Consider the following 14,411-nt stretch of genomic DNA (forward strand, 5'->3'; position numbering starts at 1 on the left):
GGAAAAACTAGAGATTAGGTAAATAAAAGAAAATATAAGTTAAAAGGGACTAAAAAGGATTTTAAAATAAACAATGCTGAATAAAAATTAAGTATGTAAACTCGAGTGATCAGCAGCAATCCCTGAGCACAAACCCCAGCCACCCCACCACGAAGACTACCCTGGACCCATCCAAACAGCAGCAGAGAAAGGCCCGAGCCAGAGCCCCCCGCGGTCATGGTGCACAGGCTTCGGTGGGACAAGGTTGGCCCTGCAGGTCACCAGCCATCCAGGGCAGCCACACCGCAAGGTCCCAAGAAACTAGAGGCTCTGGTGCCCCTCCCACTCATGGGCACCAGAGCCCAGAACCCCGGCCCAGTCCACCCCAGAACCACCCAGCCACCTGGGTTCTGGGGCCGGACATAAAGCCATCCCTACAGTGGAGCAGCCCAGATCCCCACTGTGGAAAACCACCAGGGACCTGCAGCCATCAGGCACCCCCCACCAATACCTGACCCCCAATGTAACGAGGTCACAACTTTTCACCTACACTAAGTGATGGAGCTAATCACAGGAGACCAGAGGGAGACATTGTCTCAATACTGATGTGGTCTAGTAAGAGATTCCTAAACTGGACTGGTTTTATCATTAATGTTTTTTACTGTCCTCGGGTCTTCAGGAAAGCTGTTTCACAAACATGGACCAGAGGAGGAGAAAGTTCTCTATACATGGATTTTAGTTCTAACTTTGGAAATTATTAAAAACCCTGTCCTGAAGATCTTCAGGGATCTAACAGGCTCATAATCTAATTACAGTTCAGAATCAATACTTAGGACTAAGACCATTAATATCTTTAAAAACCAGTAAAAGATCCTTAAAATGTCTTCTAAAACTGACAGGAAACCAGTGCAGAAAAAACTGTTGTTAAATAGGCTCGGGCACCCATGGTACTGATGTGGGGATGGTTAGTAGTGCATCAGCGATTGAGCAGAGGTTAAATTAAATCTGTCTGTCAGGGGCCAGTATGGCAGATAACTCGCCATGAAACAGATCAGCCTGTCATTTCAAAAAGGGAAATCATTTTGAACATTTTAAATGATCCTGGGGTGAAAAGATGGAGCCCAGCTAACCCGCTGTAACCCTGGTTTATTGCCTAACAACCATGCCAACGTAAAGGACACATGGGAGTGTGTAGGCAGTGACGTTTGACACTAACGTACCTGTTTACATACACAAAGGGAGCATAAATAGGACTTCATTCACACTGAGCTACGACTGAGCCCCATGTGGTCCAGATTTCAGCACATTCCTGGCCCCCGTGATGCTGACGCTGTTTTCTGGTAAGCTGCTTGGAGTACTTCTGACCTTTTAGTTTTAATTTTATCTGCTTGAAAAAACAAGCATTAATGAGGTCAAAATGTTCTTTAGTGGAGGAAGATTAACAGCGGGGGGCAGAAGCAGACAAGGAGGTGAAGATCAGTCGAGAGACTTCCTGAAAGTTTCCCGTTTTCACGTATCGATGCCATCCTGCTGCTTCTCCTTCCACTTGCAGTTGGTTTTCTGCCTTTGATGAATAAACCATCAACTCTGAGGACACACACTCACATCAATATTAATAAACACATCTGCTGCCCATGCTGCTGTGATGAAGTGTGTGTGATTGACTTCTCGTCTCCGATGAACATATCAGATTAAGTATTTGGTTATTTGGCCGCCGTATCGATCCACAGCTTGCCTGCAGCGTCAAAACTGCTGCTATAGGAAGAAAAAAGGCCTTTATGTTTGGCTGATAAACCTATGGCACACATACACCATAAACAGTACAAACACACACACATTCGTCTTAATTGATCTGTGTGTCGGTCTGATTGCTTTCAGTCTCTCAGAAAGATCTGCTCTAATTAAAATATGAGTTTAATTAAAACAGTCTTAATGAAACTGAAGTTTTTCTTTTTATTAGTGTAATTATTATTATAGTAACTGTTCAGATTGAAATGGGTCTGCAGAAAGTGTGTGTTTGCTCAGTGTGTGTGTGTGTTTATGATGAGTCAGCTGACTTGGCTTCTCTCAGACAAACTTACGGCCAACATCCGGCTCAAACCAGCTTAACCTCCAACATATTTAACTGACTAGTAAGAGAAGGGGGATGAAATAACATCAACTTGACGGGATCCACGTTGAGCTCCTGCTGCTTTTCTTCCAACAAGGAAGAGTTGTAAATCTTCCAAACTTCCTCATGTTTTGACTCGTTTTTAATCCTTAACTGCGGTTCAACGTCAAGATGACATCTTTTCCATCTTCTTTGACCTTAGTGAGAACGGATGGCAAAGTGGCCGTTTTGGAGACCTGACCTGGATCGCTCTCGTTTATTTCTGCTTCACTTTATCAGAGTAGGACTTTGAAGAGATGATGTTTACATGTTGTACGATGATCTGACAGAGGTTTCAAGTGACAGCTGCATCACTTGAACAGATATCAGATTCATATCCAGTCTAGTACCACATGTGAAAGCAGCTTGGACTGGAATAAATTGGATTTGTCCTGTTCAGACTGTGGTAAAAAGATCAGATTCGGTCATATGGATATAAAAAAAGTCAGGTTTGAGTCAGTTTTTCTTGCAGTGTGAACGGAGCCAAAGAGACCCTGTAGATGCAGATATGATTATTTTATTATAGTTGTGCAAGTTTTGAGCACAGGCCTAAAAACTATGCAAATTAGTGCAAACTATGCACTAATGACAGACTATTTCTGGTCAAAGCCCCTGAACCAGGGATCAGAAACTCCTCGGTCCTCAAGGGCAACTGTCCTGCAGATGTTACCATGACAACAAGCTGTGTTACAGCTAGTTGCATGAAGTTTTGCAAGAACTCTTCTTTTTGGTCAAATATATTAATTCACTGTTTTCTCTCCCATGGTTTTATAATCTGGTGATGCATTTTGAACCTTCTGGTGACCTTTGTGACTAAAAAACACACAAAAATTGCAATAAAATCAAAATAACCAAAATTTTTATAATTTATTTGAATTTTCTATAGTAGTTTTTTTTCTGCTGTGTGAAGAACTTAGTGACGCTTTTTTTTAGAAAAGTTTGATATAACTAAAGTTTGTCATCATGATTACTATAATCGCTTGGTTCTAAAAAACAACAAGTGAGTTGTGACTTTTTCTGATTGGAGAATCAGAATTGTTTTTTACTCTTAGAGCTTTTTGGTTTTTTCCGACTGACTTCTTACATCATTCTGTATAATCAAAAAACATTTAACTCCTGAATGTCAACATTTCAGCAACCGCGATGAACAACCTAGTTTAGACTCATTTTCTCCTCCTCTAATTGAACTCGGAGGGTTCATGTGCTGCACAGCTGATGTGAAACTTAAAGCTTTCAGCACATGCAGTCTCTCTGACTCCCTGAAAACGACAATAACCTTTAGCTGCTCTAGCTGACGATGGCCGCTGATGGCTGCAGACATTAAACCCTGTCTTCATTCAACAGCAGTGTCGCTCCATTTCCAGCTGACTGATGCTGAGGGATGGCTGCTGATCATCACCCTCTCCCTGACAGCAGCGGCATTAAAAACCTGTCTAATTCCACTGACCATTACTGACATCACTTTCTCTCTGTGTAGTTTGCAGTGGCAGGTCCCGTTGACCGTCGCTGTGGGAAACGCATCCACCATCAGCTTGGAGAGTCTCATCTGGATCAATAACAAGACAGGTAGAAACAACTCCATATTTATTGAACGTCTCCATCAAAGTTTATTTCCTCTCATGACTTAATTATCTTGTTACCTTGAGATAACGAGCTTTTATCTGTGGAAAACCGTCTCATGATCTCAAATTAATTATCTCATTACCTGCTCATATGTGAGTTGTGGTTAATGGAATAATAAAGTTGGAGCTCACAGGTGCAGAGAGATGCTCCATCAGCGGAGGGGATAAACATCATTAGGGTTGTGTTTTCACAGACTCCAAGTCTCTTCGGGATAAAGTTCATCCCAGGACATTTTCCCTTTTTTAAAGGGATACAGGTTACTCACTTTTTATTTAGACAGCAAAACTTTCCCTGGGTTTGTTTTCTGAAAAATACATTTGGTTCATTTGTTGAGTTCAGGGGGGGAAGGTGAGTTTTTCTTTTTTTTTTTTTCTTTTTTTTAAATGAAGCTTGGTTTTTTTCTTTGTTGTTTTTTTGTTTTGTTTGTGCTTTTTCTCTTGGGTTTTGTGGAAGCAAACCTTTCAAAGTTACAGCTTTAGAGAATCCAGCTGAATTTGCTTCTGATTTTGAGGAAGAACACTTTCTTTTGAAAATTAAGCTTGATCTGTGTTTCTTTCCTGAGGAAAAAAGCAACTGTTGGCACCTTTCTGAAGGAATAAAACTGTGATTTCTTTTTTTCCTCTTTGAAAATCAAGTTGGCTCTACTTGTGTTTTAACAGCTGATGACAGAAATCTGAGAGTCATGTTTTAGCTCTAATGTGATTTGCAAGGTGCGTGGAAACAAGAGGAGTCTGTTTGATTCCACTCGAGGCGGAACCAGATGAGGAAGTGGGTCAAACTTGGGTCAACAGCTGCTTTCCTTATTTTTATTACCTTGTTTTCCATAATAAATTAGAAACATCCCACAAGCTGCTCTACTAAAGCTCAAAACCTAGATCCACGACTTCAGAAGAACTAGTTTTCCTGTGATGATGCTTCCACTGGTGAAGCACGTCTGGCAGGTTATTATAGATGGTTTTAGTTCTTCCACTTTTTGTTGCATACATTGATCTTATGACATTTTACTCACACAAGACATTTCAAAACTGATTTTTATATATTACTGCTATACATTTAAGCTTTTGGAGTATAAATTAGGTAAATAAAGTAACACAGATGCATGTATGATGTGAGTACGGCATAACGTATATGCTAGGATGCTCAGTGTTATAATTACACATCTACAACCTGCTGTGAACTGCACATTAACAACCAATAAACACCTACAGTACTGTGAAAAGGTTTTAATTCAGTCCTCATTTCTTTATATTTTGGGAAATGGGATGAAAAGCCTGAGTTATGTCTCATGGCACAAGAACTGGACTGAAGATCAGTGGAAACAGGTCTGATGGAGAGCAGAAAACAGAATAAAAGGCAGAAACATCCAAAGTAGAGCTTTGAAAATTCATTCAAGAAGCCTGGAGAACTATTCCTGAAGGCTGCTTGAAGAAATGACAGAAAGCCTCTAGAAGAGGGTTCAGACTATGTTGAAGAATTGTAACAACCAATGATGTGATAATGTCCAATAACAAAAACTTGATCATTTTAAATGTAAGAAAGCTAGTAACTCCCCACAGCTACACCTACCTCATCAGCCAATTCAGCTCATCTGTGTACCATTAGTCTCCACCCACCAAGCAAACCAGTGCATCAGCCTCTGCAGTTCATTTCTGTGTCAGATTGTTTCTTTGCTGTGCTTATGCCAACCTTTTTCTTGGTTTGGTCACCTGTTGCCATCTGTGCCTGATTCTGAATGCGTCTGTCTACGTGTTGGTGTGAGTATTGCATTGTGGACTCGTCTCAGCACTGGTGGAGCTTCTGTGACTTTTGACTGCTGGACTTCCCTCTTTAGCCTGTTAACTGTGGAGTTGTCTGTCTGCTTCGATTGTTAAATGGTAAATGGCCTGTATTTATATAGCGCTTTACTGTACCTGGAATGACACCAAAGGCGCTTTACATTATACATCACATTCAACCTGTTAACCTGGTTAGGACTTCATATCCTTCTCCCTTCATTCAGATCTGTTGTCTTATGAAAGAAAAATGAAGTCAATAATTTGTGTGTGTGTGTGTGTGTGTGTGTGTGTGTGTGTGTGTGTGTGTGTGTGTGTGTGTGTGTGTGTGTGTGTAATACATGATTTGGAACTACGGGGCAGCCTGGCTCAGTGGGTGGGTAAATGTGATGTATAATGTAAAGCACTTTGGGTATCATTCCAGGTAACTTTGAGTACTTCAAATGTACAAACTAATTCCTAATATTTCACACAAATTGTTTTAACTTCAAAACTCATAAATATAATAGTTTTGTTTTCCAAAAAGCTTCTACACATTCAAATCATTAAATACATGTACATGGATGGATGGATGGATGGATGTGTGCGTACTAGGTGATTAAAAACTTGCATGTGTAGAAGCTTTTCTCAACACAAAACTATTTGATATATGAGGTTGATGGTAAAAATATATTTTGTATGTTTATGTATTTCACTGAATTGCTATAACTATTTCCTGTTTTCTTGGCAATGTATGTAAAAATTTGTGGTAGCTTATGACTTCAGAACAGTATGATGCTGAAGATTAAAAAACTGTTTCAGTTGTACAGTTTCATCGAACTTTCAAATCGCTGGGAAAAAAAACCAACAAAAACAACAAAAAAAAAAAAAACAAATAGCAAGGTATCATCTGCATATCTGATTGTATTCCTTTTTTTAATTTCATGTTATCCTTTAACATACTGTTTGAATATTCTTTGTTTTTTGATTCAGAAACTCACAGGATTGGTAGGATGAATGACAACACCTGGTTGCTGGGCAACATCAACCAAACGGGCTACTTTCGTGTGAACTACGACCTCCAGAACTGGAAAATGCTCATTCAGCAGCTGCACACCAATCCTCAAGTAAACCTGTCTGTTTCTGTTTTGTTTGTCCATCTGCATCCATTTCTTTCATTAGCTCATATGTCTGACTAAGATACTTTCTGTTTTTTTATTTGATACTTTCTATTTTTCACTCCTACGTTGTTTCTTTCTGCCTCCTAGATCATCTCTGTCGGAAACAGGGCAGGGCTTATTGACGATGCCTTCAACCTGGCCAGGTGAGTAAGTCTCCTCCGAACCTGGTGAATACAGTCTAATGATCATTTTAGAGTAGAGTGAATGATTCACTACAACCAAACAGAGGTAGGCGGATTTTGCCTCCTCTCTTCAGTCTCAGCCTGGGATTTTTTAATTCTGGGCTTAACATTAGAGTTTCAGCCATGTAAAGCTTAAATTGTGAGCTTGGTTAAGGCCAAATTTACGTATGCACCTCTGCATATTCACATTAACATCCCTACATGAAGCTTTGGGATGGAGCTTTAGTAGCAATGGATGCCACATCCACAGTGATAAGGCAGCATGGTGGATTAGCACTGCTGCCTGGTAGTCTAAGGTTTTTCAGAAACCTGAATCTTTCTGTTTGTGTGTTCCCTTGCCCTGGATTATCCTTTTCAGTTCAAAACAAGATGTGTAAATACTGTGTGAGATACCTGCAGCTTTCTTTGAATTAACACCCTTTAAAGGCATTACGTGTGTGTCTAAGTCCTTCACTGCTGTTGGTTTACTTCCATGTAGCACAATATATGTATATACTGTATATAAACTCTATTTATAGAACATTTGGAAACAAAACAAAAACTTTGAGGGAAACTGACTTCTCTGTTTTTTATTATTTTTTTTTCCTTGTTATTTGTTTTCTTTGTTCAAAATTTCCATTTGTAGACTTGCCGTAGTTGTCAGAGATTGTTCAGTATTTTGCTGCGAATGTTGGTGGAGCAGAAGTATGAGGAGAGATGAAATGGAAACACTGTAAATGGAGGAGATATTAAAATCATTCTGTCATGCATATGATTGTGGGAGCTGCAGCTCGGCCTCCTGGTGTTATAGGATGGCTGTGAAACAGGTCAAAGCTCGGGGTAAATTTACTCCCAGAATCTCATCTGCAAGCCGAGCGCTCCTCGCCTTTGCATTCAGAGTGGATTTGCCAGAGCCGTGTGAAAAGAAATTCAAACAACAACCTGAGCCGGTCGGGAAGTCTGATGAATGAGCGATGGGTTAGATAGCGGCAGACGGAGCAGGCAGCACGCCGAGTCGTTTCTCACAACGATGTGTTTAGCCTGAAGCTTTTTGAGCTCTGTAACCAAAATCCAGTGTGACACCAGCTCTATAACTCAATCTACCCCGTCTCTGTTTCTCTTTCCTGTGTCTCCCCTCTCACTCTGCCATCTGTGCTCTGTCATGTTGAATGAGAAACAGCTAGAGACGACTGTGCAGTCATCCCCAGTGTGTGTGTGTGTGTGTGTGTGTGTGTGTGTGTGTGTGTGTGCGTCTGTTGGATCAGCACGTTTCCATCTGTACAGAAGCAGGAACTACAGATCCATTAATATGCGCTCTGACAACAGATGAAACTCTCACCTTAGTTTGCATCTGTTGCCATGGTAACATTGATTCTCATTACACCCAGACCGAAGAAAGAAGATGGGTGTCTTTTGAAAGTAGTTTGCCTAAATAAACTATTGTTTTCTGAATATAATAAATTATTTTCGAAAATTTTTGAGGAAGACTTTTTGGAGGACAAGAGTTTTCATCATTGAGGAATAACTCTTATCTTATCCTTATTAAACAACTTCTTAGTTTTTTATTGGGTTACAGCTACTGGCATGAACTTATGCAAGGACCCTTCTTTTTAGTCTTTTTCAATCACAGCTTTTATACTTGTTTTTTTTTTTTTTACATTTTGCACCTTCTGGTGATCTTCGTTGCCAAAAATTTCCAAGCACCAAAAGCTGCTGTAAAACCATCATACATCAAAATGTTTTCTACTTTTTTCTTCGTAAATTGTTTGAAAAGCTTCAGGCCTGCTCAAATCTACTAAACATTCAACCATTTTAAGACTTTTAACTTTTCAAATGCTTGTTGAATTGTTTAAATTATTAATTATTCAGTTTTAAAAAATCCACAGAACATGAATTATTTTTATAAAACACTACTTAATGAAAAAAAATTAATGTCATCAAATCAGTTTTGCTGCTTTTCTTTGACATATCAAAACTCTAATCACCACCAGTCCTTCTAATATTATTATAATAATAAACAATGCATGTTTTGTCTTTTGTTTTTAAATGAATGACAGTGTTTAGTACATTACTTAGAAAAAAGTAAATTAATTATAGTAAGTAGTTCTCTTATTAAGTTATTAACAGATTTACAGCATCATTAAGGTAACTTATTACTTTAAAAAGTCAAATTTTATGTTTTTTTAATTTGTTGAATTATGATGCATTTTTTCTACTAAAGATATGAAGGGGAATTAAATAAATTACCAGTTACTGAAAAAAGTAAATTCCTTACTCCATTACGGATGGACAATAAAGAAATGTTTATTGGTTTTTTTTCCTTTTCTTTTGTAATGAATACCTAATCATAAAATAAGAAAAACTGGCGTTTAAAGGGTTAAAGGTGTTATGGGAATTCTTGTGCAGAAATGATGACTAAGATTTGGAATATTACTCAGGTTAACATTTTATTTGGGGGGGGATCAACTACACTCCTACATGAGGGTCCACGTCTGTTTGGTTGATCTGATCTCAACCTCCCAGATGTGGATCCAGAACAATGAAAGAATACAGATCTTATATTGAAAATGACGCATGGATGGTGATTATAGTAAAACTAAGGACTTGGACTAAACTGTTGGGGACTGGCCATGGTTTAGACTCAGCTCTCCATTCGTTGGAGCACGAGTGTGTCCACACCCCTGGCTGATAAGAGCAGCCTAAAGAGAACACACCTACTCTGCCTGTCATCTTCTGCCTTACTACCTGGCGATAGTGAAGAAACAGTGTTTCCTCCTAATCACTTGCTGTGTCTTATCTATCTCCTGCACACCATCCACACTGTTCTTTCTAATCACAGGACTGGTTCTGATTGGTTAGGCTGACAGGCTTCTCTTTTCTAGGTGTGTGCGTGTGTGTGTGTAAACTGCAGTTGTCCTCTGATAACCTCACCTCATCAAGCCTTGTATCAGCTCTTATACCATGGAACTGAGTACATCAGACCATCTCTTCTTACATCAGGTCATTCCACTCAAATTAAGGCACATTATGGTATGCTAATAATTTTAAGTAATAAAATACAAAAAATCGACTGACGATGTTAAATTGATTGACAGTTTAGCACATTTGAGCGACTCCTTCTTTTTAAAGAAAATTAAAAAAAAAAAAAAAAACATTGGTGTATGATTTTTGTAAGTTTTTGTTGTTCACCGAGGGAATATCTGGCACCACATAAAAAATGTGAATACAATGCTCAGAGAAACTGCAGAAAGGAGCTACATCTCAGACTCTCCAGACCTCAGTTAGTATGTTAAATTTTCAGGTTCATGACAGTCCAGTTAGAAAACGACTGAACAAGTATGGCTTTTTTGGAAGGGTTCCAGGAGAAATCCTCTCCTCTCTCTAAAAAGAAGATGGCAGCTTGGCTCAGGCTAGCAAAGATGCATCTGAACAAACCACAAGACTTCTGGAACAATGTCCTTTGGACAGACCAGACCAAAGTGGGGATGATTGGTCATAATGAACAAAAACCAGACTCAGCATATCAACACAAAAACCTCATACTAAATGTCAGCACGGTGGTGGAGGGATGATGATCTGGGTTTGTTCTGCAGCCACAGGAACTGCACACTTTGCAGTCATTGAGTGGACCATGAACTCCTCTGGATACCAAAGTATTCCAGAGTCAGATGTAAGTCCATCTGTCTGACAGCTAAAGCTTGGCTGATACTGTCTCATGCAAAAGGACAATGATCCCAAACAGCAGCAAATCTACACCAGAATGGTAAATGAATGGTAAATGGTCTGTATTTATATAGCACTTTTCTATACCTGAAATCATACATGACTGAAAAAGGAAAAAATGAAGGTTTAGACATGATCCAGTCTAAGTCCAGACCTCAACCTGATTGAAACGCTGAGGTGGGACCTTCAGAGAGAAACTGTGTAAACAAATTCACGAAGGTTTCTCTTGTAAAATTCGGTGCATATAAGTGATTGGGAATAGATTCATTCACCAAATCCCTACATGTGCATAATTATACTTAAGAATATTAAATAGTCATTTATTACATGCAGTGTGGAGCTCCCCTTGCATGGTGGCAAACTACCGCTGGGCTTTTATCATTTAGATTTAGTCTGATTTTATTTCAATCTTTAGATGAATTGCACAGAATGTTAGTCAGAAAACAAGTTTGAAACAAACACTGTTTGGGGACATTAGACAGTTTACTTTGTAATTCATTACCATGGTTTGATCATCCCATTTTCACCTGCTACTACTTACACAGAGGCTGATTTAATTTTTTATGTTATCAGCTGTGGAAGTTTCCCTCTATGCTGATGATTCAGGTGAATCTTTGCTGTAAGTGCAGCAAGCCCTCCCCTTATTTTATCAATCCAGTACTGATTACTGTTGTGGTGAGTTCAGTGGTTTTATTTCTGCTAGAATTGATCATCAGAATATGAAAATGAAATTAAAGATTGGATAAACTCCTCGGCGGGTAATAAATCATCTGTCATCCCATCGTCTCATTAATTTTTACCAATGTCAGGTCAAAAGACGGAGATGGGGATCATCCTTATTTCGGCTGCACACCAGCAGAAACTGCTGCCCTCCTTTATTTATAAAGATGTTATTTCAGCATTTCTGCTCGCTGGACTGATTACTCTGTGAAAGATATTTAATCTCAGGATTAATTTCAGTTTCACTGATTCCCTGTCCGCTCACAGTTCGATTGACTGAAACCAGAGCGATCTACATGGCAATAAAGGCCAATTGGAGGCAGAAACACTGTGTGTGTGTGTGTGTGTGTGTGTAAAGCTAGTCTAGCAGTAATAAATGGCAGTGTCTCTGACTGTGCGGTTTAACAGTGATGGATGTCGCCTCTTTTTCTTGCTGTGTGTGTGTGTGTGAGATCACAGAAACCTCTTGTTGGCTCTCCACTGAGCCTTGCTAATGGCTAATGGACAAACAATTAACTGGCCCTTAACGATGTTAAAGAGTTAATGAGCTCGTTAGGACGACAACACAGGAGACGCGCACAAAGACACACACTGGAAAATTGAAAATCGACTGTACAAACACGTCACTTTCCACCATTTCCCTCTAAATGTCAGAGTTTGGTTGGTATGTTTGAACATTTTGGATAAATGACACAAAATAGATCTAATTACATACTTTTTAGAGTTTTTTTCTATTTCTATTTCTATTTTCTATTTCTATTACAGGGTGTGCAGAATTATTAGGCAAGTTGTATTTTTGAGGATTAATTTTATTATTGAACAACTACTATGTTCGCAATGAACACAAAAGACTCATAAATATCAAAGCTGAATATTTTTGGAAGTTGGAGGGGGGCTTTTTTAGTTTTAGTATCTTAGGAGGATATTTCTGTGTGTGCAGGTGACTATTACTGTGCATAATTAGTAGGAAACTTAACAAAAACCAAATATATACCCATTTCACTTATTTATTTTCACCAGGGAAACCAATATAACAACTCAAAATTTACAAATATACATTTCTGGCATTCAAAAACAAAACAAAAACAAATCAGTGACCAATATAACCACCTTTCTTTGCGAGGACACTCAAAAGCCTGACATCCATAGATTCTGTCAGTGTCTTGATCTGTTCACGATCAACATTGCGTGCAGCAGCAACCACAGCCTCCCAGACACTGTTCAGAGAGGTGTACTGTTTTCCCTCCCTGTAGATCTCACATTTGATGAGGGACCACAGGTTCTCTCTGGGGTTAAGATCAGGTGAACAAGGAGGCCATGTCATTATTTTTTCTTCTTTTAGACCTTTTCTGGCCAGCCACGCAGTGGAGTACTTGGATGCGTGTAATGGAGCATTGTCCTGCATGAAAATCATGTTTTTCTTGAACGATGCTGACTTCTTCCTGTACCACTGCTTGAAGAAGGTGTCTTCCAGAAACTGGCAGTAGGACTGGGAGTTGAGCTTGACTCCATCCTCAACCCGAAAAGGTCCCACAAGCTCATCTTTGATGATACCAGCCCATACCAGTATCCCACCTCCACCTTGCTGGCACCTGAGTCGGAGTGGAGCTCTCTACTGATCCAGCCACGGGCCCATCCATCTGGCCCATCAAGACTCACTCTCATTTCATCAGTCCATTAAACCTTAAAAAAATCAGTCTTATGATATTTCTTGGCCCAGTCTTGACGTTTTATCTTGTGTGTCTTGTTCAGTGGTGGTCGTTTTTCAGCCTTCCTTACCTTGGCCATGTCCCTGAGTATTGCACACCTTGTGCTTCTTGGCACTCCAGTGATGTTGCAGCTCTGAAATATGGCAAAACTGGTGGCCATTGGCATCTTGGCAGCTTCACGCTTGATTTTCCTCAGTTCATGGGCAGTTATTTTGCGACCTTGTTGACTATTTTGAATGAAACTCTTGATTGTTCGATGATCACACCTCAAAAGCTTGGCAATTTTAAGAGTACTGCATCCCTCTGCACGACATCTCACTATTTTTGACTTTTCAGAGTCCATCAAATGTCTCTTCTGACCCATTTTGCCAAAGGAATAGAAGTTGCCTAATAATTATGCACACCTGATATAGGGTGTTGATGTCATTAGACCACACCCCTTCTCATTACAGAGATGCACATCACCTGATATGCTTAATTGGTAGTAGGCTTTCAAGCCTGTACCGGTTGGAGTAGAACAACATGCATAAAGAGGATGATGTGATCAAAATACTCATTTGCCTAATAATTCTGCACGCACTGTAATGTTTGAAGGTTTGTCTTGAGGAGATACTGTTACTGTAAAGAGCTTCAGGTTAAAGTAAAAAAATAATACTTCTAAAACACATGTAAAAACAAAACTATACAACTAAAATACAATTAAATCTGAAGAATACAATAAATAGTTATAAACGGACGGTATAGTACAAGATCAGCACACAACTTGTAATTGGAATGGATCTAAAAACTACACAGTGTTTGGAAAGTTCAGGACAGCCACAGCTAAAATGAGATCTTCACTTTGTTTGAATCTGGAGTTGACTGCAGCTCTGCAGGGGTGTGATGAACAAGATTTGTTAAATAAGATGGAACCAGTCCATTTGAAATTTATGGGTAGAAGAAAGATAAACTAAAAATCTGAGATTAAACTGACAGGAGGCCAGCTAAGATATGCAAAATATCATTTAAGGCTTTTTTGTGGGAGTTGAAAGTTGAGTTTCTGAACAATTTATCAGCTTCACCTGTTCAATTTCTTGTTAACACAAACAGGTAATCATCTAATCACATGGATTTTTATTCTTATTTAAAAATCAATTTTAAAACACAGAATAGAATAAGATAAAACTTTATTAATCTCACACTGTGGAAATTTGTGTGTTACTACAGCTCAACTACATAAAAACAGAGTACGAAAAGCAGATTAATAACAATTATTCTTTAAATTAAAGAATAAGACATAAGTTTGAAAGGCTAAATCACATAACAGCAGCATATGGGGATACCACACACACACACACACATGCATTTAAGCTTTTAAAACATGCAGGTGTAATCAACGCAGAGTGGTGGAAAGAAAAACAAGGGTTCTCCTTAAT

The 14,411-nt window shown here is 39.1% G+C and overlaps 1 protein-coding gene across 1 annotated transcript in view; it reads left to right on the forward strand.

Annotated features, from left to right (window-relative positions):
* Positions 1 to 14,411, forward strand: part of LOC121634490 (thyrotropin-releasing hormone-degrading ectoenzyme-like) — a 290,942-nt gene that overhangs the window by 225,941 nt on the left and 50,590 nt on the right. The window contains exons 11-13 of the mRNA XM_041977162.1: positions 3,606 to 3,694; positions 6,496 to 6,629; positions 6,771 to 6,826. Of these exons, the coding sequence (XP_041833096.1) occupies positions 3,606 to 3,694; positions 6,496 to 6,629; positions 6,771 to 6,826 (279 nt within the window). The remainder of the gene's footprint in view (positions 1 to 3,605; positions 3,695 to 6,495; positions 6,630 to 6,770; positions 6,827 to 14,411) is intronic.

This window comes from Melanotaenia boesemani, chromosome 23, assembly GCF_017639745.1.
Source record: "Melanotaenia boesemani isolate fMelBoe1 chromosome 23, fMelBoe1.pri, whole genome shotgun sequence".
In the NCBI taxonomy this organism is placed as follows: domain Eukaryota; kingdom Metazoa; phylum Chordata; class Actinopteri; order Atheriniformes; family Melanotaeniidae; genus Melanotaenia; species Melanotaenia boesemani.